We start from the raw sequence: 23,411 nt of genomic DNA on the forward strand, positions 1-23,411 counted from the left end.
ATATTTACCAGATCATTTCCTGCTGCCCGAATGTGACGAGTCCCGCCCTCGCCCCGCAGCCCCTTCCCCTCCGGGAGGCGACCACCCGCAGCAGCAAGGACTGAGGCCTGGAGGGGGCGCCGGGCCTGGCCCGGTCCCGGGGCGGGGGGTGGTGTGGGGTGGGGGGGTGGTCGCGGTCCTCTGAGGCGCTGGCGGCCTCGCGGGCCTGGTCCTTCTGGTCTGTTTTCCCTCCTCGGCCGTGAGATGACTGAAGATTTATTTGGTGTTTTTAACTTACAAACCCACGTTTCATGCTGGGACCATCCACGGAGAAGCGGGGGTGCAGATTCGGGCCCACGGCTCCCGCCGCGTCCGCCATCCGCGGGTGCAGGGTTAGGGGTGCGAGTGCAGGGAGCACGCGGGGCCTCGAGCCACCCGACCCGGCCGCGTCCCTGGGCGAGCGGCGTCCCCTCTGCCGGCGGAGCGGGCGCTGCGGCCTTGGGCGAGCACCGCCGACGGGATCACGGCTGCGTGAACACGTCTCGCTCCTCACCTGCGTCGAGCCATGCTTGGGCGGGGGCGGGAGCAGGGGGCTGAGCGGGGCCCCCAGCGGCGCAGATCCCAGGGAGACAGCGTCTGCAGTGTCCAGGCCGATGCCCGATGGGCGGGAGCCCCGTCCCCTCTGGGCGTGGACCCCGTACCCGGGGGGCCCACCTGTGCCCCGGCCCTGCACCCAGAGCAGGTGCCCCTCGGCCAGCGCGGAAGGCAGGTGTTCCAGGTGCAGAAGGAGGAACGCACCCCCCCATCCGGGCCTCCTGGGCCGTGCTGGGAGACTGCGAGGCACCGAGGCCTCTGCGGATCCACTGCGGGGGGCTCTGGGCCCCCAAGGCGGGCGCTGGGTTACCTGGGCCCCCAGCAGGACCCCCACCCGCGCTGGCTGGATCCGGAGCCCCATCCCACCCGCACCCTCAGGGCTGCCGTCGGTGCCTGTGGGCCCTGCCACCCCCTCCCCAGGCAGCTCGCCTGGGATCCAGGTCCCCCCGGGGGGTGGGGGCTCCTCCTGGGGGAGAGGGTGCTGGGGAGCAGGACACCCCCCAGCCCCGCTGTGCAGCCTGGCCTGGGCCTCTGTCCTGAGCGGCCCCTCCCTCCCCGCTGGCCGCCCCGTCAGAGGCCTGGGGTCGGGGGCAAGGCTGCCGGAGGGTCCCCACCGAGCAAATCTGCGAGCGCAGGTGTGGGGGCCCCCGCGGCTCCGCCTCCAGCTCCCACTGGCGCTCAGCACGACGGGGGGCGGGCAGGCACCCGGTCTGCGCCCGCTGCACGCACAGCACCCAGGCAGGGCCAGCGGATGCACAGCTGGAGAGCGGGAGCCCTGAGCCCCGGACGCTGGGGGCGGGCACCACGGAGCGGGGCGCGGTCAGGCCTCACCTGCTGACGGGGCCCAGCGGGAGGCCTTCCTGGAGGAGGCTGCCCTGGGCAGGGTGGGCGGCCCGTGCTGAGGTCTCGGTGGAGGTGGCCCCACGGCTCCGGGCCTGCCCGCGGGGTTGGCGCCCCAGGGCCTGTGCCAGCAGCCGGCAGGAGGTGAACACAAACCAGTTCCAAGCAAATGTCGAGCCGAGCGGGCAGTGAAAGTAGCAGCTCTGGATGTCGGGGGGACTTGGGCTGAGGCCACACCCAGAGGACAGAGGCCGCCGGGGACAATGCGCCATCTGACCAGAGTTGCCAACCCGAGACCCGAATTCACTGCGCTAGACTCCAAGCTGGGTCACGAGGCAAAGACTGGAGGTATCAGTGGACCACCAGCCGCCCGGGACACCCCCGGCTGCATCACCGGAGATCTCCCGTCTAGGACGCAGGAGGGGCCAGGGCCGGGGGGAGCCGAGAGGTTCTGGGCACGGCTGTGGGCTCCGTGCTGAGGAGCGCGTGGGGGACCGAGTGGCCACGATGCAGCCATGATGGGTGCGCAAACCCGCCTAGGACAGCGCACTGTGCAGGGCCACAGAGGCCGAGGGACCAGCAGGGACGGGGCTGCAGGGCTGACATCTGGGCAGGGGGACGGACGGCGCCCGCAGGTCCCGGAGCCTCCCACGTGCCGGCTGCGGGCGTGGGGGCCGGTCACGGCTGCGCCTGCGCAGAGCTCCGGGCCTCGTCCCGGCCGTCTCCCTGGCCGCGCACCCCCTCCAGCAGGCTGCCGGCCTGGGCGGTCCCCGGGGTCGCCCTCGCCTGGAGGCGCCCTTGGCCGCCCCCGCAGGGACGTGTGGGGAGCCCCACGCCCGGGCCAGCGTCGAGCGTCGCTCCTCCCTCGGCGGACGCAGAAGCAAAGGCCAACGTCCGCAGCTAAAACCAGTTCGTGTTTAACTTGAAACAATTACTTTTTTGCATCTTAGAAAACCAGACGATGGCTGGGTTGATTCCTGAGGCCCCGCGGGGCCCGCATCCCGCCCTCGGTGCTGCCGGGGGCTCGGGCCGGGCCAGGACGAGCTCAGGGACCTTTGGGACCTCGGGCCCAGGACGGGGAGCCCCCCGAGAAGAATGAGGGGCCGCCTGTCACCACAGGACGCAGGTCCGGACGAGGGAGGGACCCTGGGGCAGGGCAGGGGTGGGAGGGGGCGGCCGGCAGGCCTGGGAGGGTTTGGGCGGGGGGCGGGCGGGCAGCGCAGGGACTTGGCAGCCCCGACGGCAGCAGGGAGCCGCGGAAGGAGCAGGAGCGCCGGGGCCCGGGGGCGGGGGGCGGGCGGCCGAGGGATGCGGGACAGCCCGGGACCCAGCGGGGTCGGCGCCCACGTGCTCCGCGGCCTCCCGCGTGCGGCCGAGGCACCAACGGGTGTTTCCCTGGGCGGCACCGGGCCCTCCGCCCTCTGTCCTGCCTGAGACTCCCGCTGGCCTGGCGGCCGCCCCCCCCAAACAGGCCCTGCGGGGGCTGCAGGAGACCCCAGGGCTCTGGGCCCCACCTGCCGCCTCTGGCCTCGGGGTCCAGATCGTGGAGCCCAAGTGTCGCTGGAGGCAGGAGGCCCAGGAGGTGGGTGTGGCCCGGGGTGGGGGGGGGGGGGGGGTGGGGGGGTGCGGGTGCAGAGGAGGGAACCTGGTTGCAGGCAGGGGTGTCGGGGAGCCCGGGAGGCCGATGCTCTGCCCAGGGGAGGGCAGGTGGAGGCCAGTCCAGGCCCGCGGGGGGATACAGCGCGGCCCCTTCTGGCCCCGGGTCCTCCCTGGGCCCCCACCGGCTCCTGCTGTGGGGCATCAGGTCAGAGGGGGCTGTTCTGGAAGCTTCAGAGGTGACCGTGTGACCTCAGGTTCGCTCTGCGCAGGTCAGCAGAGGCCGGGGCAAGCCGGGGTCGGTGCCTCTTCTGGGCCCAGGCTCTGGGGTCACGTGTCCCTGGGTCGCAGGCTCCAGGGTCACGGCTCAGCTGCAGCCACCAGGGCCCCTGACCCGGCCTGTGACCACCCAGCCTCCCCGGGGCCCCCTCCTGTGGGCTGCTTCACGGGGTCCCGGCTCCTGCCTCCCGTGGCCCACGCTCGTGCGAGCACACACGCACACGAATTCACGCGCACACACACCATGCACACGAGCATAAGGACTCACACGCACACACGTACTCACACAGGCGTGCGCGAGCACAGGTGGGAGAGGCCCCAATAACCCCTCGTCCAGGAGCTCCGAGCCTTATTTCGAGGCTTACCGAGTCTGACCTCTAACCTCCCTCACTCTGTAGGGGGTGAAGGTTCTAGAATCCCAGTGGGAAGCTGCAGGGTCAGCCCTGAGCACCTCAGCCTGGCTCTGGCTCCGCGGGAGGCCGACCTCCATGTGAGCGCTGCCACCTAGTGGCTTCTGGACACGGCGGCTCCAGGCCCAGGAAGGTGACAGGGGGTGTCCAAGGGGCAGGGGCAGGAGCAGGGGCAGGGGGCAGGGGGCAGGGGCAGGAGGCAGGAGGCAGGGGCAGGACGCAGGAGGCAGGGGGCAGGAGCAGGGGCAGGGGGCAGGAGCAGGGGCAGGGGGCAGGGGGCTGGGGGCAGGGGCAGGAGGCAGGGGCAGGAGGCAGGAGGCAGGAGGCAGGGGCAGGGAGAGGGAGCAGGGGCAGGAGGCAGGGGGCAGGAGCAGGGGCAGGGGGCAGGAGTGGAGGCAGGGGGCAGGGGGCTGGGGGCAGGGGCAGGAGGTAGGGGGCAGGAGCAGGGGCAGGGGACAGGGAGAGGGAGCAGGGGCAGGGGGCAGGAGCAGGGGCAGGGGACAGGGGGCAGGGGGCAGGGGACTGGCACGCACAGGAGCTGGCATTCCCCCAGCAGCCCCCCTGGAGCCAGCACCCCCCGTGTCCATCCGCACCACATCCCGTCCCCCCACTGACCACGGCCCCGCTGACCCTCTTGCAGGCCTCGTGACCCCCCTGGGTCGCCCCACCCCCAGGGACGACACCCTCAGACACTCTGGGCCCACTGGTGGTGGAGCCCCCGTGGACTTGGGGTCACGCGGGATGGTGTGTGTTGGGTTTAGGGGCATCAGACGTCCTGGAAACCTCGCCAGCCACACGGGAATGCCGACGTCGCCCCAAGGTCATCTCAGGTCCCCGTGAGGTCGTCCAGGGCAGGAGGGGCAGGCAGTGCGTGAGGCACTGACCGCTGGTGCTCCTGTCGGTGCCCCTCTGCTCGCATCCCAGGCCCAGCCCTGCCACCTGCCCCACCTGCCCCCACACGGTGACCCCAGGGCCCCGGAGGCAGCAGGATGCACCCCCACCTGGATGTGGGCAAGGAGCACGTGCTCTGACGCCAGGGCACCCGTGGCGGGGACCCCAGGGGGCAGCTCAGCCGGGCGGTTCCACTCCGGCGCCCCAAGCTGTCCCTGGTTTCCTGCCCTGGGGCACGTGGGGAGGGGGGTGTACAGAGACACGCAGGGGCACGGGGCCGAATGGGCCGGGCGCCGAGGGACCTGGAACCCGCCTTCCCCGCCCCACCTGTCCCGCGGCCTGGCAGCCGGTGTCCTGTGGGGCCAACACGGCGTCCACGCGATGACTGGCTTCTGATCCTCCATACGGACCACGACTGCGCCGGCGGGTGGGCGGGAGCGGGAGCTGCGTGTGTGCGTGTGTCTCCCAAGCCTGGATCTCCAGGGCCCGGGGCCCAGCCCGCCCCCCTTCACCCCTGTCCTTGGCTGGAACGAAGATGGAACAGCTGGACTCCAGCAGCCCCTTTGGGAGCAAGTCATGGGGAGCAGAGAACTGAGGAGGGTGGGGGCCCCGGCTCGGCAGGCCCAGGGCCGCAGGAAATCCCGACAGGCTCCCTCCGGACTCCAGGCCACGCGAACGAGTCGGCTCTGCGGCAGTCATGGCTCCACAGGGCGTCTCCGAGCCACAGCCAAGCTGACCCGAACCCTAGGTGACAACCCTAGGGAAACTGAGGCAAATTTCTCAGCAACCAGCCCGAAACCAACAAACGCCTGCAGGAACGACCTTCCCCTGCGGCCTGGGCGGGGGTCAGAGGGGACCGTAGGGGGGCGGCGGGTGAGGGGCAGCGCCAGGCCCCGGAGCTGCAGGGACGCAGGGACACCGGGGCCCTCGTCAGCACAGAGGGGACCTCGGTGAGGGCCGGCAGCCCGCCCACCCCAGGCTGCACCCGGAGCCGGGTCAGATCCTCCAAACCCCGCACCGCAGCCCAGAACTTTCCAGAAGTGTTGGGTCACAAAGGCCGTTGGCTGGTGGCCAAGCCTGCGAGGGGACCGAGGGGACCGTGAGCCTCGAGCCCCGCTGAGGGGGCGAGTGTGGGCCCCCGTCCAGGCCGGGGCGCTGCCCCTCGGTGCCCGTGAGCTGCTGAGCCCCAGGCCACGCGGACTGAGCCGGCCCGGCCTCCCACACCCGACTGCGCCGGCCTCACCCGGACACCGCGGGCCGTGTCCACCCCGACCTCCCGGCCTCCGGCACGCTCGGGGGGGCGAGGGCCACGGGGCCCCCGGCGGGTGCCAGCGGGACACTATGTGCCCCGCGCCCAGCACTGGGCCCCTCTGCGCCGCTGGGAGGCCCGGGGGTCAGCAGCCCCGGCCAGAGGCCCCTCCCCGGACGCCCGCGGCTGCTGAGGGACGGACCGACGGGCCCCGGCCCCGGGGGAGCGAGCACGGCCTCCTGCTGCTTGGGGCCACCAGGGTGCGGTCCTTCGTCGGGGCAGCAGAGGACCCGGGGAGCCCAGGGACGGCGAACAGCAGGAACGAGGCCACACCGCGTGCAGGTTGAATCACTGTGTTTTACTAAGTGCACAGGTCCACTGGGCATCCAAACAGGTCCCCGTGGCAGTAGAACTTTCCAGAACCTTCCACATGCGTCCCTGCTGCCCGATTCCACCCCCGAAGCCCCTGGGCAAACCCGGGCGGGGCCCCGTTCTCGAATACAAGTGTCAACCTGACGGTGAGTTGAGCAAGTTAGCATCTCGGCTGGTCCGTAGAAAACTAGAGTTCTTTCCCTGGGCGTCTATCCCTAGAAAACGGACAATGCGCGAGTCGAGGGTCGAGTGTGCGGCGGTGACACATTCACGACAACAGAAAGGCCCGGCGGCTGCGGCGCGGGGCACGCGCGGCCCGGGAGTACGTCAGTACTGAAGGCATATTATGAAGTATTCTTTGGAGCATGAACAAAGTGCAGACAGCCAAGGCAACGGCGCGAGGGGGCTGCAGGCGGCGCCCGCGACAGCGCGACGGGCGGGCGGGCCGGGCGGGGCCGCATGGGGACCGGGCCGCCGCCCGCGCTGCGTCCCTCCATCCATCCGTCCGTCCCGAGCGGGTCCCGCGGGCGAGGCGGGGGTCCTGGGCGGGCGGGGCAGGCGCGGGGCGTGGGCGACCTCGGGGAGTGTCCGTCACGTGCTTTAAGGCAACGACAGCGTGAAAGGGCCAGAGCGGCGCGGGGGGGGGGCAGCCGCGGACCCAGGCCCCTCCCCGCTCGGCCGCCCGCCCAGGGGCCCCGGCGCCCTCCGCCAGCAGGTGTCCTCCAAGCCCCAGGGAGCGCCGCGCCCGCGTGCGAAGCCTGTGCCCAGCACCTCTGGGGGTCTGCCCTCGCCCCCACCCAGCAAGGCGGCGCGTCCCGCCCTCCGTGGCCCCCACCCATGCGCGCTCCCGGCGCTCCCCGGGGGCCTGGCCTGGGCCGCCGGATGCCCGGTGCCTTGGAGGGAAGAGACGGGCAGCCCCCCCACGCCAGCCCTCCCGGAAGCCCCCGGGGCCATCGAGCCTGCTCAGTGCAGGGCCGGGCCCAGGGGAGCGAGCCCAGGGGGGCAGGAGCACAGAAGGCCGCTGGCCTGGGACAGCCACGCAGGGTGCCCTGGCGCCAGGGGTGGGCGGCTCCTTCCTGTGGGCCCCGCGCAGCCCTGCTGCCCCTCACCCAGCATCGGTACATCCAAGCAGGAGGCCTGAAGATCCGCTCCGGGGTCACAGAGGGCAGGTGTGTCCACGCCGCTGCCGCCCAGGCAGCCAAGGACCACTCAGGACAGCGTCGTCAGGGGCGGGAGCGTCTGACTCCAGGGGCACTGGGGTCACGGGGCCGCACCTGCTGCTCGGGACTCCGCACCCGGGGGGCACGAGCTGCCCCCAAGCCCCCCGTGGCTGTGCAGCCGTCCCTGCGCACTCCACGCGGGTTCCCAGGGCTGGTGACGTCGGAGGGTGGGACCTGGTTGTCACTCTGGCCTGGCAGCGTGACACCAGGGCAAAGGCTGCGCCCGCTGCTCTGTACAGTATTTACAATTGGGGTGAATACGAAATAGATACAAACGTCAGCATTTCTACAAAGGCCTCCCAGGGCCCTGCACGCCTCTGGGCTCCAGGAAGCATCTAGAAACGTCTCGGGGCCGAGCTGCATCCACACTCAGCGCAGGCGGGGGCACCTGCTTTGTGGGACGTCCCCCCGAATGCGGGGCGGCAGAGGGATGCTCCCCCCTGGTCTCCTGTTAACGTTCGAATCCGCGACCACCGGGGGCTCCAGCCTAGTGCGAGGAGGAGGTCGGGTAAACCGCATCAGCCCGTTGGAAACGCCGGCCCGCCTGGCTGGCGGGGGCCCGGGGGCGCGGGGTGGCCACAGGCCGGGTCCCGACTCCCTGCTCTACCCAGACAGGCCTCTACGGAGCAGCCCTGGCAGCGTGCGGCCCCGAGGAGGGGACAGGTGGCAGGCCGGGGCCCCGCATCCTGCAGGAGGCCTGGGGGGGCCGCGGCTCCCGAGTCACGTGGCCGAGGAGCCAGAGGACCTGCCCGGCCCAGCCCGAGCCGTGTGGCGGCGTCCTGTCGACCGGAGGCTCCGGACGGTGGCCGGGCCCGCTGATGGGAGGCACGTGGACCCTGGGCGGGCCCGGGCCCCTCTGCGGGTGCAGCCCAGGAGCCTGGGACAGCCGGGACCCAGCCATGGTGCCATCTGTCACACGAAGCTGTGAGTTCCTCAGGGCTTCAAGGGGGCGGACCCGCGGAGATCACACAGAGGGTGGGAGGCGCAGTGCGTGTGCACGGGGGCGAGCGTGTGTGAGAGGGCACTGTGCATACGTGTGTGAGTGCGTGCAAGCGGATGTGCCTGGTGAGTGCGTGCTGCACGCGTACAAGCGGCACTGTGAGCCGGGGAGTGTGGGCTCGCGCGGTGCACCCTCTAGCCTCAGCCTTCTGCCCAGGGTGGCACGGCCCTGAGCCGCACGCCGTCACACACGCCCAACAAGGCGCACGGTCTCCTTGTGCAAGCACCAGCCTCCTCCTGGAGCCCCGGGCCACACGCGGTGCTGCGGGGGACGCACACGGCTCAGACCAGGGTCGGAGGACCCCAAGCGACGACACCCTCTCCCCAGAGCATTCCCCTAAACCAGCCTCCAGAGACACGCCCTCCCCCTTCCAAGGGGTCAGAGACACGTGCAGACCTCATGTCCTCCCTGGGGACGTGGGTCCCCGTTCCTCCTGCTGCAGCCTGGGGGGCCCTCCTGGTGGTGGCTCAGCAGCTCCGGGGACAGGGACCCACAGCATAGGGGGTGTGGGGACAGGACAGCCGGCTTTCTCTGGGGACAGCTGCTGGTGGCGTGGCTGGCCAGAGCTGGTGACCGGTGTGGCCGTGCTCGGCTAGGGGCCTCCCGCGCATGCCCTCCTGGGGCCCCGCAGCCCAGGTTCCCCAGGATGGGGGTGAGGCCCGAGGCCCAGCTCCACCTCCAGGAAGGACATGCACCGTCGTGAGGACGGCCAGGGTGCCCCAGAGAGCCTCCCGCCCAGGCCACGTGGCCACGGACTTCCACGCCTGCTCCCCAAGGCTGGGAACGGGGCGTCCCCTGCGGGGCCGGGAGCAGCGGTTTCCCACTCCGAGCCCGGGGCCTCCGACCGGGCACCGCCCTCGGGCAGCACAGGCCCGGCCCAGCCTCTGGGGGCCCATCAGGCAAGGAGGAGCCCACGGCTGGACGCGGGCCGTCCTAGAAGGGGGGCAGGCCCAGAGCCTGCAGCTGCGGCCCCTGCCTGCCCAACAGCGCCCCCCAAACACCTCCGGGCACCAGGACCGCATGCCCAGGCACCGGGCCTCGCACGCTGCTTCCCAAGCCCCGTCAGGGACCGACACACTCTCACTGACCACTTCGCATCCAAGTCGCCGCGGGCTCTCCCAGGACCCAGCGTGTGGCGGATGTTGCCCCGTAGCCCAGTGCACACTTGGTCCCTGCCTCAGAGGGCGCCCGGTGCCCAGGCTGGGGGCTCCAACCGCAGATGCCCCCACACCCCGACGGCCAAGGACCCGGAGGGGAGAGTCCAGAGCTGCCGTCCCCGGGGCCACAGGCCACACAGGGGACAGACGGGTTCCTGCTCCCTGAGGCCCAGGCGGATGCGAGGCTGTGACTCCCTAGGAGCCAGGAAGTCACAGCAAGGGACCGGCCTGGGGCAGCAGGGGCGGGCGGTCAGCCCCAGCGGCGACCAGAGAGGCTTCCTACAGGACAGAGCTGCTTCGAGTCCGCAGGGGGCACCCAGCGACCCTGGAGGGGCTCCTCTGGGACCCCTCTACATCCCGTCACGGCGTCGGCGAGGGGCCTCGAGGCAGGGCCCCCACTGAGGGGCAGCGCGGAATCTGGTCACCACAACCCGCCTGGCCCCCGCTCCCTGAGCAGCGCCCGGCCCCAGCGGTGCCCCCAACCTCCCAGCACGCTCCCCGCACACGGGTGTCTGTGGCCTGGCGGCTGGGACCAGCCGGCGGGGAGCAGAGGGCACAGCCTCCCGGGACCCCTCCCAGGAGCTATGGCACAGGCCCCCCCTACGAGCCAAGGCCGCGAGGTCCCGAGGCCTCACCCCCAAGGCCAGCGCCCCGGCCGGGGACTGGCTCCGACCCCGGGCTGCGGGGGGAAGGTGCGGACCGGCAGCTCTCTGGGTGGCCAGGGCAGGGACACGGGGACGAAACCTGGCCTCGCCCGAGAGGCCAGCCGTCCGCCCTGCAGCCACCGCCACGGGCCCCGGAGCCGCCGCTCCTGCTCCTCGCTGCCCCCCGCCCAGCCCTGGCCCAGCCCCGCGCCTCCTCCTCCCTCCTCCTCCGTCCTCCTCCGTCCTCCTCCGTCCTCCTCCCTCCTCCTCCCGGCCTGTTCTCGGCCGTCACCCCTGCTCACACCCCGGCCAACGGTTCAGAGCGGGCCCGGCCGGCCCGGCTGCCCCTTGGTGAAAAAGCTCTCGTCAGCCTTCGGGGCGGGAGCCGGGGAGCCCCCGCCCGGCCGCCGCCGCACAGGCCCCCCACCGTGTCCCTCCGAGGAAAGGGCCCCGAGTCCCATCTGCAAACCTGGAGGCCAAGAGTCAGGGAGAGGCCGGCGGGCACCCTCACTTCCGGGGCCCGGCCCAGCCCACGTCGCCGAAAGGGCCCTCCCCAGTGGCGGAGCGCGGCGGGGGCCCGCACGGGGTGCACAGGTCCGAGTCCGTGTCCGACTCGCCCTCCGCGATGTAGGGCCTGACTTTGGCGCAGGGCGCGACGGCCGCGTAGCAGCTGTTGAGCGCGTCCAGGTTCTCCTTGGACTGGGAGATGCTGAAGCCGCTGAAGGAGCGCTCCAGCTCCTCGTGGTCCACGGACGGGATGGAGATGGACGTGTCGCTGTCCCGCAGGGCACCCTCGGGCCTCAGGAACTCCGTGCTCGCCCGGTGGCCCCCGCCGTAGGCAGACAGCGACCGCTCGTGGGCGGGCGGGGGCGGGATCCGCACCAGCGAGCCGGGGTCCCCCACGGGCGAGGTGCCGTGGCCCTGGCGGGGGTGGCACTGCTGCTGCCACGAGGTGGAGGGCGGGCACTGGGCCGGGGGCCCGGCGGGGGGTGCCGAGAAGTTCTTCTGGCCCCCGGAACTGGAGCGGATGAGCTTGATGATGCAACCGTTCCTGTCCCCGTGCTCCCGGCTGTCCTCGGGGCTGTGGTACGGCGGCGCCGGCTCCGGGTCCTTGGCCCCAAAGTAGGCCTCGGTTTCCGTGGGGGGGATGCCCATGCGCTGCATGTAGATGTTCACCAGGAAATCCAGCTTCTTCTCCATGGACAAGACCTGCAAGGGGACTTGCTGGACCAGGTCTGCTGCTCCCAGGAGGTCGAGGGGCCGGGAGATGGGGGGACCTGGGAGGTGAGGGGGACCCGGGCTGCTCCCAGGAGGTCGGGAGGCCAGGAGGTGGGGGGACCTGGGAGGTGGGGGGACCTGGGGGGGGGGACCCGGGAGGTGGGGGGCCAGGAGGTGGGGGGACCCGGGCTGCTCCCAGGAGGTGGGGGGGACCCGGGAGGTAAGGGGACCTGGGAGGTGGGGGGGCCCAGGCTGCCCCCCAGAGTGCAGGGACTGCAGGCTGGCCCCACAGAGGTACAGAGGCAGGAGCCTCACCTCTGGCCCCAGGCCTCTGGGCCACCTTTTGTCCACGTGGCTCCACCCCTGCGGGCGAGCCCTCCGGCTGGAGGAACAGCCAGGTCCCTCCTGGGCTCCCGGGTGCAGCCCCGGGTCGGGGGTCTTGTGCCCGACCCCTGAGGACACACGGAGGCCCCCCCGGAGCCTGAGGACCAGCGGGTGGGCCGCCCCAGCCCCCCTACCTGCTTCTCCACCTTCCCCAGCCGGCCCATCATGCTGGGGTCCTCGGGCAGCTCCGCCTCAGCCGGGCCCTTGGTGCGGTCCTTGTCCGTTAGGGCTGGGCCGCGCCCCACGATCTGGTCCACTCTGCCGGGAAGACACCCACCCCCCCGGCATGAGTTGGGGTGGGTGCGGCAGGGCCCAAGCCCTCTCCTCCTGGGCCGGGCCACGGCCCCCCAGACCCGGGCTCCAGGCTGATCCCAGAGCCGACAGGGGGGGCACGACGGGGGGGGGGCAGCGGGGTGCCAGGACAGGTGGACGCGGGGCACCTGGTGTCGCCCTGCTCTCTGCACCCGGGGGCCTGCTCCCCACCCGTCCCACTCCAGCAGATGGCACATCAGCAAGGAGTAAAGTGGAGGGGCCTGGGGTCGCTCGCCCCTCAGCTCCCGGCCCCCGCGCCCGGCCCCCAGCCCTGAGCTTTACTCCTAAACAATGTGCCACTGGGTCCCCCCTACTGGGGTCTGGGGGGCAGATTCCACGTGTGCGGCAGGAACGGAAGCAGATGATGAGGGCCACGGCTCCATGCAGACCGGACGGGGAGGGGCACAGACCGACACAGGAAACCGCCACGCACACCAGAGGGGGCAGACAGGGGGTCTAGTGTGTGCGCGTGTGCGCGTGTGCCCGTGCCGACGCGTGTGCGGGATGCGGGACGCAGCCGAGCTCATCTCAGAGGAGGCCACGGTCACAAATGGCAACAAGAGGCAAAGGAGGTTTCTACCTGGGAGGGGGACACGGCACGGCCCCCCGCTGAACAGGAAGGGCCACCGACGGGCTCGGAAGGGGCCACGGTTGTGTGTGGGCTCCTGGCACCCGAGCCGGAGACCCACAGGGACGTGGGGGGCTCACTCAGAAGCAGGGACCCCGACGGCCTGCAAGCCGCTGGGGCAGCCAGGCCACACCTGCCGGGCACGCGGCACTTCCCCCGGGCTGAGGCCAAGGAGCGCCCGCCTGCGTCCGGCCAGGAGCCCCGAGCCCCGAGCACACTCGAGTCCTGGGGGGCACCCCTGGCAAGCGCCCTGGGAGCTGGCCGGGGCCCCGTCTCGGCTTCCTTCCTCACCCACGGGCCGCCCGTCTGCCTCTGGCGGAGAGCAGGGCTCAGGGGACTGTTCTGGCTGCTGCGTGAAGCAGAAGAGGGGCTCCCGCGTCAGCCACGCTACAGCCTCATGCTCGAGGAGCTGCATGCTGGACTCATGCACCAAGGACCGGGAGCGGCTGGGGGCAGCGGGGACCCTCGGGCTCCAAGCAGACGCCGGTGGAGGATGGAGAGGGAGAAGGGTTCTCTGGTGTTTCCGAGTGTCCACACAGTCCAGGCATGGGTGCTCAGCGCCTTCGCCCCTGCCACATGACGGGTCACCTGCCTGGCCGGTCCCACGGGGAGCCTGGAGCTGCCGCTGGCGGGGGCCTGTGCCATCCCCGCCCTAGGCCCGAGGCTGGGGTCAGGTCTGGCCCCCGGAGCCCACGCTGTCCTCCCGCCCTCCGCCGTGGCTCAGTGTGGCCTCTGGCTGCGGGGGGGCTCTGCAGGCTGCGGGACCCGACCCCTGCCCCCGCGGCAGTGCCCACGGACGGGCTGCACGTCGCGGAGCCGCAGACTGCCCGAGCCTCCTGGGCCGGCCTGCTCCTCCGGGGACTCCTTTCTCACGGCAGAGCCCGTGGGTTGAGATGTCCGGCGTGCAGAAGTCCTGGCACGCGGGGAGGGCTCAGGCACACCGGCCCGTCCCCAGCCAGCTGGCCCAGCTGCCGGCATCCCTGGCGGCCTCTCGATGCTCTTGGGTCCCTCGTCCTCCTCCCTGTCCCGGGGGCTCCCTCTCCCCAGCTGACCGGACCTGCCCACGGGGGACAGGTCGCCCCCATCGTCTGAATCGTCCCAGGGAGGCGGGAAGCCTCCGAAGTTTGCTTCTGCTGACTCGCCACCCAGCGCGCCCTCGCCCTCGCCCCTGCCGCTAACCCCGAGGGCTGGGAATAAAGCTCCAAAGGTCTGGGGCATCCCTGGGGCCTCGCTCGCTGCCGGGTGCCCGGGGGGCACCTCTTATTTGTTCTTCACCAGCACTCAAAGGCAAGAGAAGCAGCAGGACCCGCTCAGGTCCACGGAGCAGCCGAGGTCAGCCCCGCCGCGGCCAAGGACCCCGAGGCTCTGAACGCAGCTGCCCCTGCGGTCGTGTCCCTCCGCGTCCGCCCGGGAAGCACCCCAGGCAGACGTCCCTGGGGATGTCCCCGCGCAGCCCGCCCGGGGCCCACGGGGCACGGCCTTCCCCCTGACGCTGCTCTGTCCCGTCGGGAGGTGCCGGGCAGGTGCTGCCGTCATGTGGCCTGGGGCGAAGGGGGCCGGCCATTCCACAGACACAAGGCGGGCGCGGTTGGCATCCTGACCTAGGTGAATACTGGGGTGACTCTCTCGGAGGGGCCGTGGGTCCTTTGGTGGGGTACTTCTTGTGCCGGGGAGTTGAAGGGGGTGGGGGGCCCACAATCATATCTATCCTGGCGAGTGAACAAGAAAAGAGACACCAGCAAATGCATCGTGAAGCGCACGGAAGGGGAGTGGGGGGGGGGGGACTCCGAACGGGCGCAGGGGAGGACGGAGCACGCGGCCGGGACAGCAGCGCCACTCCGCCTGCTCCTGGGCGCCGCCGCGTGCGCGGTTTTCCGGACACAAAGGGAGGGAAGGGGAAGGTTGGGGACGGAGGGGCCTGGTGACGGACTCAGCCTCGGCGAGACGCGGGGCCGGCCCGGTGGCCAGACACCGCTCTGCTCTCCCACACATCTGCGCCTTGCACACGTGAGCGCACACGCACACCACACGGCACGTGTCGTGCACACAGGCTGCACTCGGTCCGCACACGCACGCACACTCACCTACATTGCACGTGCACCACCGCACACACCTTTGCACACACACGGCACAGGTCTAGCTGATGCTCTGGGGAGGACGGTGAGCACCTGGCTCCCTAGCCTTAGCCCGTGAGGACGGCGGGGTCACCCTGGCTCCCCACCCAATGGGGGCAGCTCCAGGCCAGAGAGACCCTCCCCAGGGTCCAGGCGAGGACGGCAAACCCAAGCTGGGGCGCACTGACCCGGGACGAGGCCTTCAGTCCCGCGGGGCGGGGGGAGCTGGGCGGGCCCCAGGATTGCCCCCGGCCGTCCTGACCTGCTGGAAGCCAGCGCCCCGGCTTCCGGGGCACACACGCCGCAGCATCCCAGTCTGCGGGACCCCGGGCAGGGGAGGAAGCCCCGGCGGGCAGGGGTGTGGGACCCCGGGAGAGGCCCGCAACAGGCGCACGGGCTCCCTATAGACACATGGACACGTGTGCACACACCCTTGTGTGTGGCGGAGGCTGCACGCCTGTGAGCACGTGTGTATCTGGGCTGCATGTGTGTCACAGACGTGGAGAATGCACGTATGTGGGCACAAGGCTGAGAGCACGGTGCCGTGTGTGCACACGGGAGTGGACGTGTGTGTTGGGTGTGTGTGTGTCCCTGTACGTAGGTGTGCGGGTACGTCCTGGAGTGAGCAAGCGTCAGCGTGTGCCCTGCCGTCGCCGCGCCTCGCACATGCACTCCAGCCTCGCGTCCTGCTGGGCGAGTGCCCCATGAGGCGGGGGTGGACGGGCCCCTCTGCTCCCGCGTAGGGTGGCTGCTCCCTGACGGGGCTCACGGACCCTGCGGCTTCATCCCCAACACACGCGCACGAGTGTGCACGGGTTCACACATACATGCACACACGGCACAGCACACACAGAGGCACGTGCACACACCACACACATGCATAACATGTGTATGCACAGGCACGCACGCCGGCCCACGTGCACATACACATGTGTGCACACACATGCACCCGTGCGTGTGACCACAGATACCCATACACGTGCACACACGCGTGTGCATTCACACATTACATGTGCACACATGCATGCATGTGAATGCACACACACCTACACGCTTGCCCCCCGTAGCGGGGGCAGGAGGCCGAGGAGGGAGAGACAACAGAAATATTAGAACGAACAGACCACACGAGGACACGGCAGGATGTCCACGGAGGGCCAGAGTGGCCGGGGGGCAGCCGCCCACCATGTGCACGAAGCCCCGTGCACGGCCCGCCTCTGGGGGCAGCACGGGCACCCGCACACCGCGCCCACCCCGGGCTGGCCTGAGGGTCGCCACCCCACCGCGCCACGGGGCCTTGGCCCAGAAGGACGCGGCCTCCGTGCCCGGGGCTGGGCAGGCGGGGAGGGGCTCTTGCCTGGACTGCAGGTTCTTGATGCGGGACAGCATGTCCAGGTGGCCCGCCGAGTACTGCTCAATCACGTCCATCACGTCGTACGGCCGCAGGCTCTCCTTGAACTTCCGCTTGGACACCAAGAACCGCATCACACTGGGGGGGGGGGCACCGCTGTGAGCCCTGGGCGGCCCCTGCCCCCCACCCCGGCATCTCCCAGAGCATGTGCCAAGGGCACAGGCCACTCCCGGGCCCGGGTGCACACAGACTCCCATCCTCCCGGGAGCCCCACGTCCCCCGCCATGTCCCCACCCCATCTCCCCTGTCCCCCATCCTATCCCCACCGCATCCCCCACCCTGTCCCCCACCCCATCCCACACGTGAAGGGAGGGGCCCCAGGAGCCACGGGGTGTGAGTGGCTCCCGGAGCACCGGCCCTCACGCCAGCCCCCAAGGACCCGCCCCCAGGGATGGCAGACGCCAGCCCTTCTGGACCCGGGAGGCCCCTCGCCCCGGACCCTGAGTCCCTCACCACACGGCCCGGATGCTGACTTTGAGGCCTGGGGTCAGATCTTCCGTCACAAACTCGCAGTTACAGCTCTTATTGTCCTCTGCGACGTCCTCCCCGGGGAGGCTTGCTTCTGGGTGGAAGGAGACACAGCCCGTGGGGGGACGAGCCGTGCCAGGGACAGAGGGGCCTGGTCCTGCGGGGCCGCGGAGCCCACCCGGTGCCCTGGACGCCCAGCCCCTGTCCCAGGCCGGAGGCGAGGGACACGTTCACCCGCCGGCTGCAAAGCGGATGAACGTGCGGAAACACGGGCTTCGGCCCCAGGAGACCAGGGGATGGGATCGGGCCACAGACGGGCGTCGGCGCGGAAGCCCCAGAAACGGGCACACACAGGGCGTGACTCCCCCGTGAGGTCCCCAGACAGACGGGGGCTGGGGGCGGCCGCTCCCGGCACTGGCCTCCGCTGGGGCATGGAACGCTCTGGAACGGGACGGGCGGCGTCTGCACACGCCGCGAACGCGCCGCCACTGACCCGCTCACTTTCAAGTGGCCAGTTTTTATGTTACGTGAATTCGCCTCAAAAAGAAGAAAGGGCAAAGGGGGGTCGCTGCTCAAAGAGGCGGCCGGGCCCCTGCTGGCACCGGGGCCGCCGGACGGCGGGAGGCAGAGCCTGACCTACCTTCCGAGTTCTGTCGGGACGCGGCGCCCTTGATCCGGAAGGCCTGGCGCGCCCGGCTGCGGTCCCCGAAGCTCCAGCTCTTGGGCACCTTGCTCGGGCTGTCCTCCAGACTCTGGTCGGCACTGGGGGAGCGCCGGACGCTCTGGGCCTGCGGGGACCCCTTCCCCTTGGCCGCCACGCCGCGGGGGCTGGAGAAGACACGGTCTTTCAAACTGACCTTCTGGCTGCTTCCACGAGGACCGACAGGCGGGCGGACACACACAGAGAGACAGCGAGAGAGGTCACCCTGGCAAGAACGCTCACCCCACCGTCCGCTCGCAGCACACGCCTACTCCTGGGTGGGACGGCGGGTGCTCCACCGGCTGGGGCGCTGGGGGGCCCTCGCATCGCGCCTGGTGCCCCGGAGGCCACCAGAGCCCTGGCCACCCTGCCCGGGCGAGACTCCCTCCCCGGCACCTCCCGCGGGCCTGCCCTCCGCCCCCTGCCCCGGGGCCTGCAGGGGTGAGGTCTGCGGCCGACCACTGGGCCCCAGCCAAGCCCCGGGAGCCACCCGGAGGAAGGGTCTGGATCGGGGCCAGCACGGGCTCCTCCACCCACGCCCGGGACGCATCTGGGGACCGACTGGATGCGCCTGCTCTGCCAGCTGCCTGGGGCACGAGGCCACGGGGAGGGGCAGCCCTGCAGGGCCCTCGGCCTCCCCCTCCCTGCGTCTCCCCGTAACTGTGAAGGTGGAGCGGCACCCCCCGGGCGGCAGCCGGGAGACGGGGGCGCTGTGGTCCGGGTGCAGGGGGGGCCCGGGGGCCAGGCGGCCACGCGCTCCCTCCCACTGGACAGTTTCCACTGTCGAAGGGCAAGGCCCCTGCTCACACCCAGCCACAGGCAGGAGCCGGGCCTTGCACTGCCCCGGGGCGTGTGACGCGCCTACCCCGGGCCAAGCGGGGTCTCTGCTGCCCCAGAAGCTGCCATCACCTGCTGACCCCTCAGCCCCACCGGGGCTCCCCCGGGTCAGCCGCCTCCACCGGCCCCACCAGGACCCACGGCCGGGACAGGTCCCTCGGACGGCGCAGACATGACTGGCCACGGACAAGAGGTGGCCGGTGGCCTGGACCCCCCGCCTGGACACGGCAGTCCCGGCCCGCGCCCTCCCCCCCGGGCAGCTGAGATCACCCGTCCCCTAGTTCACAGGTCCCCGCGGGACAGGGGAAAGGAAAGAAAGGTGCCCCCAGGAGCGGGACGTCGACCTCGGGTGTGGACCCGCCTCGGGGGTGAGGCAGGCGTCCCCTGCTCAGGACACGGGCTCCAAGCCCATAACCGTGGTGCCCAGCGCAAGGCCAAGAACGGGCGGGTGGGAGCCCAGGGTGGCCCGAGTCCAGGCATCGTGGCGCCCTCTGCACGGATGACCTCCCTCCCAACAGAGACCAACAGCTGGTCCCGGGAGACGCGAGGAAGCGATGGCCCCGCCAAACCCCGGGGCCCGACCCCACGCAGCTGCCTCGAGGACGGAGCCGCAGGGAGGCCTCGCCGTCCAGCCCCGGGGATGCTCAGGCCGGGAGGAGGCCACCGTGTGGATGCCTGAACCCGCGCAGCTCGGCCCGCAGCCGCTCGGCCCCGGCCGCCCCGACCTGCCCCGCGTCCGGGTGCCCGGGCAGCTCCCGCCCCCGCGGGGCCCGAGGGAGGGCCGCCCTCACCCCACAAGCCAAGGACAGAAGCAAACAAACACGAAGGATGGGGCTCTGGCCACCTGCTCGGGGGGAGAGTCCTCGACGAGGCCCCGTGCGTGTCAGGGGCACTTTCCTGGCGCCTGCGCTTTGGCGTTGCCGGGACCAGGGGAGCGAGTTCGGGGGCGTCCGGGGCACAAAGCCAAGCTCCAGCCCCTCCTCCCCCACCTGCCTCCCCGCAGCAAATGGGGACGGGGCGACTGGGAGGCCCGGACGGACGTGGCCAAGCCGGGTCTGCCCGGCTCAGGGTGAGGGGGCCGCACCTACACGGGACCGCGGACACCCAGGAAAAGTGCAAAGGGGGAAGTGACATTCATGGGATTTGCACACAGCAAGGCTGAGCTTGGCCTGGGCTCCTGGGCTGGCCACGGGCACCTGCGGCCCTTCCGGTGCCCGAGCAGCCTGCCCACAGCCCCTGGCCCAAGGGGCCGCCTGCGGCCGGAAGCACCGTGGACACAAGCTCTGTATAAGCAGGACGGCTTCCGCCGGGGCCGGAAACCTCCGTTCCTGGGGCCGCAAGCCTCCCCCAAGCGCCTACCTCCAGGAACACACAGGCAACGCGGACAGGGTGTGGGGAGGCAGCCTCCAAGCCCCTCTCCGGGGCCTCAGAGCATGCACAGATGCAGGTGTCCAAGCATGCCGCTGCCCCGGGCCCCTGGTCCTGCGGCACAGCCCCCATGCCCGCCGCTCGGCCCCACTGCCTCCGGGGCCTGCAGCAACCACATGCACAGGACAGGCGGGCGCAGCTGCCCACACGCTGCACCGGTCGGGGAGGGAGGCAGGCGGGAGGGAGACGGGGCGGGGGGGGAGCCCAGAGCAAGCAAGAGGACAGACGCTTCCACACACCCGACAGCAGACAGTGGACGGAGAGAGTGAGGGTGCGGACAGGGAGCCCACGGTGCAAAGGGCCGGGGTGGGGGGGACGGCTTTTCCACCGTCCCGTTTCCAGTCCGCCCTAAACCAGGCCTGTGGTGGGAAGGGGGAGCCGAGGGCCCCTGGCTTTCTGGCGTGTCTGGTGTGTCAGGACCACGGGGAGCCCGGCACACACAGGACGGAGCTGCCTCCCGCGGGCGAGGCGGCCGGTTCGGAGGGGCCGACCTCGGGTGCGTAGTAGAGGTGCTAGATTGGCGAGCCCCAGAGGAAAGGTCAGCGGAGAGCGACAGGACCCCAGAAGCCCCTGGCCGGCCCCCCTCCTGCTTGGAGCAGGGCATCGTTTGGCTTGGGGACAAGAGATGTTGGTGCTGCCACCACCGTCACCGTCACCGGGAGGTCGTTTGGAATCACGGGGGGCCTGGTGCTCCGCTGCAAGGGGCCGCGGAGGCCGAGCTGCCAATCAGAATTGGGGCCTGGGGGCCGGGGGGCGCCAGCCTCGCCCTCGCTCATCTAGAACCTCTAATAAGCAGAGTATTTGGAGCGGGAGGGGAGGTGGAGAGCCGTGCAGCAATGGTCGGTCCGTGCGACACGCCCCGCGGTACCTAGAGTGTCCAGGGCAGCATCCACACAGGGACTCTCTGCACGGTCTGCCTTTACTGGAAATGAGGAGAGCAGAGTTAGTCCTGGGCGCACCGGCAGACGGGACGCGACCAGAGGGGCCGGGGCCGGGCGGGCGGGCGGCACAAAGCAGGCCCACCCTGAGGCAGCTCTGGGCTCAGGGTCGGCCAGCAGCGCTTGGGTCTGAGCAACGGCAGTGAGGGGGCTGCACAGAAAGTCTTCCGCCGGCCTGGAAAAGAAAACAGTGCCCTATTTTTGGAGAAAAAAAAAAAAAAATCCCGTTTTTTTTTCCTCCAAAAATACCTTTTCCTTCCAGAGTCAGAGTTTTGGGCCATGTCTTTTTAAAGATGTATTATTTTTTGCGATATTCATGCCAACAAAAAAATAATACATGGGCAAGACTTTGCAAAGGCTTATTCTAGGTGGACAGGGTTCCGGAAAGCACACATCTCGGGGAGGAAACACGTGCACTCTGGCGTCACAGACCGACCACCGAGGCTGCGCCGAGGCCGCCAGCTGCCCATCCGAGGCCTCGGTGCCCCCGGGAGGCGGCGGCGGCCTCAGCGGGAGGGACGCCGAGGACAGCGGCTCGCGGGCCCCGGGCGACGCGGACCCCGAGGCGGGCTCATCTGGGGCGGGCGCGAGGCCCACGCTCCCCGGGAACCTGCCCGAAGCCCCGACGGCGGCCTCCGCACGTTTCTGAGCAAAACTGAAAACAACACACGAGACCCTTCCGCCTTCCTGGGGCCTCCCGCCGTCCCCCGCCGTCGCCCTGTGGCCCCGACACGCTGTCTCCTGCGGGCCGAGGACGCAGACCCGCCGACCCCCGCTCACGACACCAGCCCTGGGCAGCGGCGCCCAGCGTCCCCACGCACCGGCACAGGAGGCGCCCGCACGAACCCCGCGGCCACGTGGGAAGGATACGCTCTGCTGGGCCACCCCCCGTCCAGGGGCCCTTCCTCCCTGCGGGGTCCTCCCCAGGAGGGACCCGGGCTCCGGCTGCATCGGCAAGCACGCTCCCGTGGGGACAAGCGTCCCTGTGACTTGGTATCCCCAGGACCTGTGCACCCAGCAGCTCTGGCTCCCCCAGGAGCCCCTCAAGCCGGGGGCACATGCGCCCTCCCGAGGCACACGGCGAGGTCAGCCGCCGTCCCACCGCAGCGGAGGATGGGGACGCGGGTGCCGTCTCCCCCCGGGGCCCCCGGCCTCCCACGGCCCCCACGCCCTGGAGGCTCCGTCTGGGCAGAGGACGATGCAGAGATGGTCTCTGCTCCAGCCCCCAAGCACCCAGCGCAGACACGGGCCCCGAGGCCCAGCCGCCCGGGGGTGTCCCGGCCGCACGGAGGCAGGACCACCCGCCCGCCCGCCCGCGCCCGCCTCTGGGGGACCGGGGCCCAGGACGCTCGAACTGCACGGAGGCCCCACGTGGGCCGCACCCCTGTCGCGACAGCGACCCTGAGGCCTGGCTGAGCCCCACGGACACCCCGCTCCGGGCTCCGGGCTGGTCCTGGGTCTTCCTGCCCACAGAAGCCAAGGAGAGCTTCCCCGGCTGTGGGAGCCGCCCCAGACGGCAACACCCCGGGTGGGCGGGCAAGGCCGGGGCCCCGGGATCACGGGGGGAAGAGGTGCCCGCGGACACTCACCAAGACCAGACGGGACACACAGGCACTCAGACACAGCACGCTGCTGCCTTCGACGAGGAGGGGCCCACACGGACAAGGGGCAAGCAGCTGGGGACAGGGCCCCCCCAGGCACAGGGGTGAGGGGCAGTGAGAACGGGATGGGGCAGAGGGCAGGTCAGAGACACACCCAGAGCAGCACAGCCCGAGACCCCGCGGCCTGCCCCCGGCCCCGACCCCGACCCGGACACACGGCCTGGGTCTGACGGCAGCACGGCCGCCGTGGGTCCCGCACGCCCGTGGTGAGCCAGGACCGGGAGGGGCGTCACGGCGGCTGAGTGAGGGTCCCGGTGCCCACCCCGTCCACCTGCCCTGACCTGGGGGTGCCGGCGGGATCCTGGCCTACAGGTGGCAGGCGGCGGCCTGGCCTTCCCGCCCAGGAGGGGCCCGAGGGGCTGGATGCCCAGGCGCCTCGCGGGCAGGGACGCGAGCCCCGCAGCCCTGGGACCTGCCCGCCACCTCGCGGGCCCCAGAAGTCTCCTGCCTACGCCCCGCGCCCCGGCTGCTGAACAGGGCCCTCCCGGCTGACAGGGCGCCTCCCAGGGCAGGGCCTCAGCCCGGGGTCCCCCAGGAGGAGGGCCGGGCCAGGCTGGCCCTCGGGGAAGCCACTGGGTCGCGGGCAGGCAGGGACACACGGACACACGGGGAGGAGACAGAGGAGCGGAGAGCGGGAAGCAGGGAGGGGAGCCACGGAACGTACCGGAGAGCCCGGGGGGGCTCCCGTGTGTCCTCACCTGGAGTCCTGCTTTCAGGGTCAGCCACCTCCTCCCCAAAGACAGACGGACGTGAAAGGGGCCCAAGAAGGGCAGTGACAAGATTAAAGGCACTTGGGGGGGCAGGCAAGAGTGTCCAAATTGGGGGGAGGGCAGGAGAGAGAGAGAGAGAGAGAGGCTGAGACGAGGGTCGCGGGGAGGGGGACAAGACGCCGCATCCGGCCGGGGGGCCTCGGGCGGACGGGCTCAGGGTGTGGCACGCGGCGGGGGCCGAGGACGCGGGGGCAGCCCCGTGGACCCCCCAGACCGCCCAGCTGGGCACGCGTCTCCCTCTCCACCCTGACGGCGAGCGCCCAGCTCTCTGCCCCGCGCCAGCGCGCAGCCTCGCTGAGGGGCAGTCGCCTTGG

General features: G+C 71.2%; 1 protein-coding gene across 21 annotated transcripts in view; it reads right to left on the minus strand.

The window, feature by feature from the left end:
• Positions 1 to 6,181: 6,181 nt before the first annotated feature.
• The window catches only part of KCNQ2 (potassium voltage-gated channel subfamily Q member 2), a 28,141-nt gene continuing 10,911 nt past the window's right edge, over positions 6,182 to 23,411 (minus strand). For 2 of the 21 annotated variants that reach the window (XM_038572869.1, XM_038572850.1), the window contains exons 8-15: positions 20,752 to 20,841; positions 20,597 to 20,650; positions 17,404 to 17,627; positions 16,749 to 16,854; positions 16,242 to 16,373; positions 14,375 to 14,482; positions 11,968 to 12,091; positions 6,182 to 11,440 (exon numbers count right to left, since the gene is read on the minus strand). In XM_038572869.1, coding sequence (XP_038428797.1) covers positions 10,739 to 11,440; positions 11,968 to 12,091; positions 14,375 to 14,482; positions 16,242 to 16,373; positions 16,749 to 16,854; positions 17,404 to 17,627; positions 20,597 to 20,650; positions 20,752 to 20,841 — 1,540 coding nt within the window. In that variant the 3' untranslated portion in view covers positions 6,182 to 10,738. Of the gene's footprint in view, positions 11,441 to 11,967; positions 12,092 to 14,374; positions 14,483 to 16,241; positions 16,374 to 16,748; positions 16,858 to 17,403; positions 17,631 to 20,596; positions 20,651 to 20,751; positions 20,842 to 23,411 lie in introns of all 21 variants that reach the window. The other 19 variants (XM_038572852.1, XM_038572847.1, XM_038572858.1 and 16 more) reach the window with 14 other exon arrangements.

This window comes from Canis lupus, chromosome 24, assembly GCF_011100685.1.
Source record: "Canis lupus familiaris isolate Mischka breed German Shepherd chromosome 24, alternate assembly UU_Cfam_GSD_1.0, whole genome shotgun sequence".
Classification (NCBI taxonomy): Eukaryota; Metazoa; Chordata; class Mammalia; order Carnivora; family Canidae; genus Canis; species Canis lupus.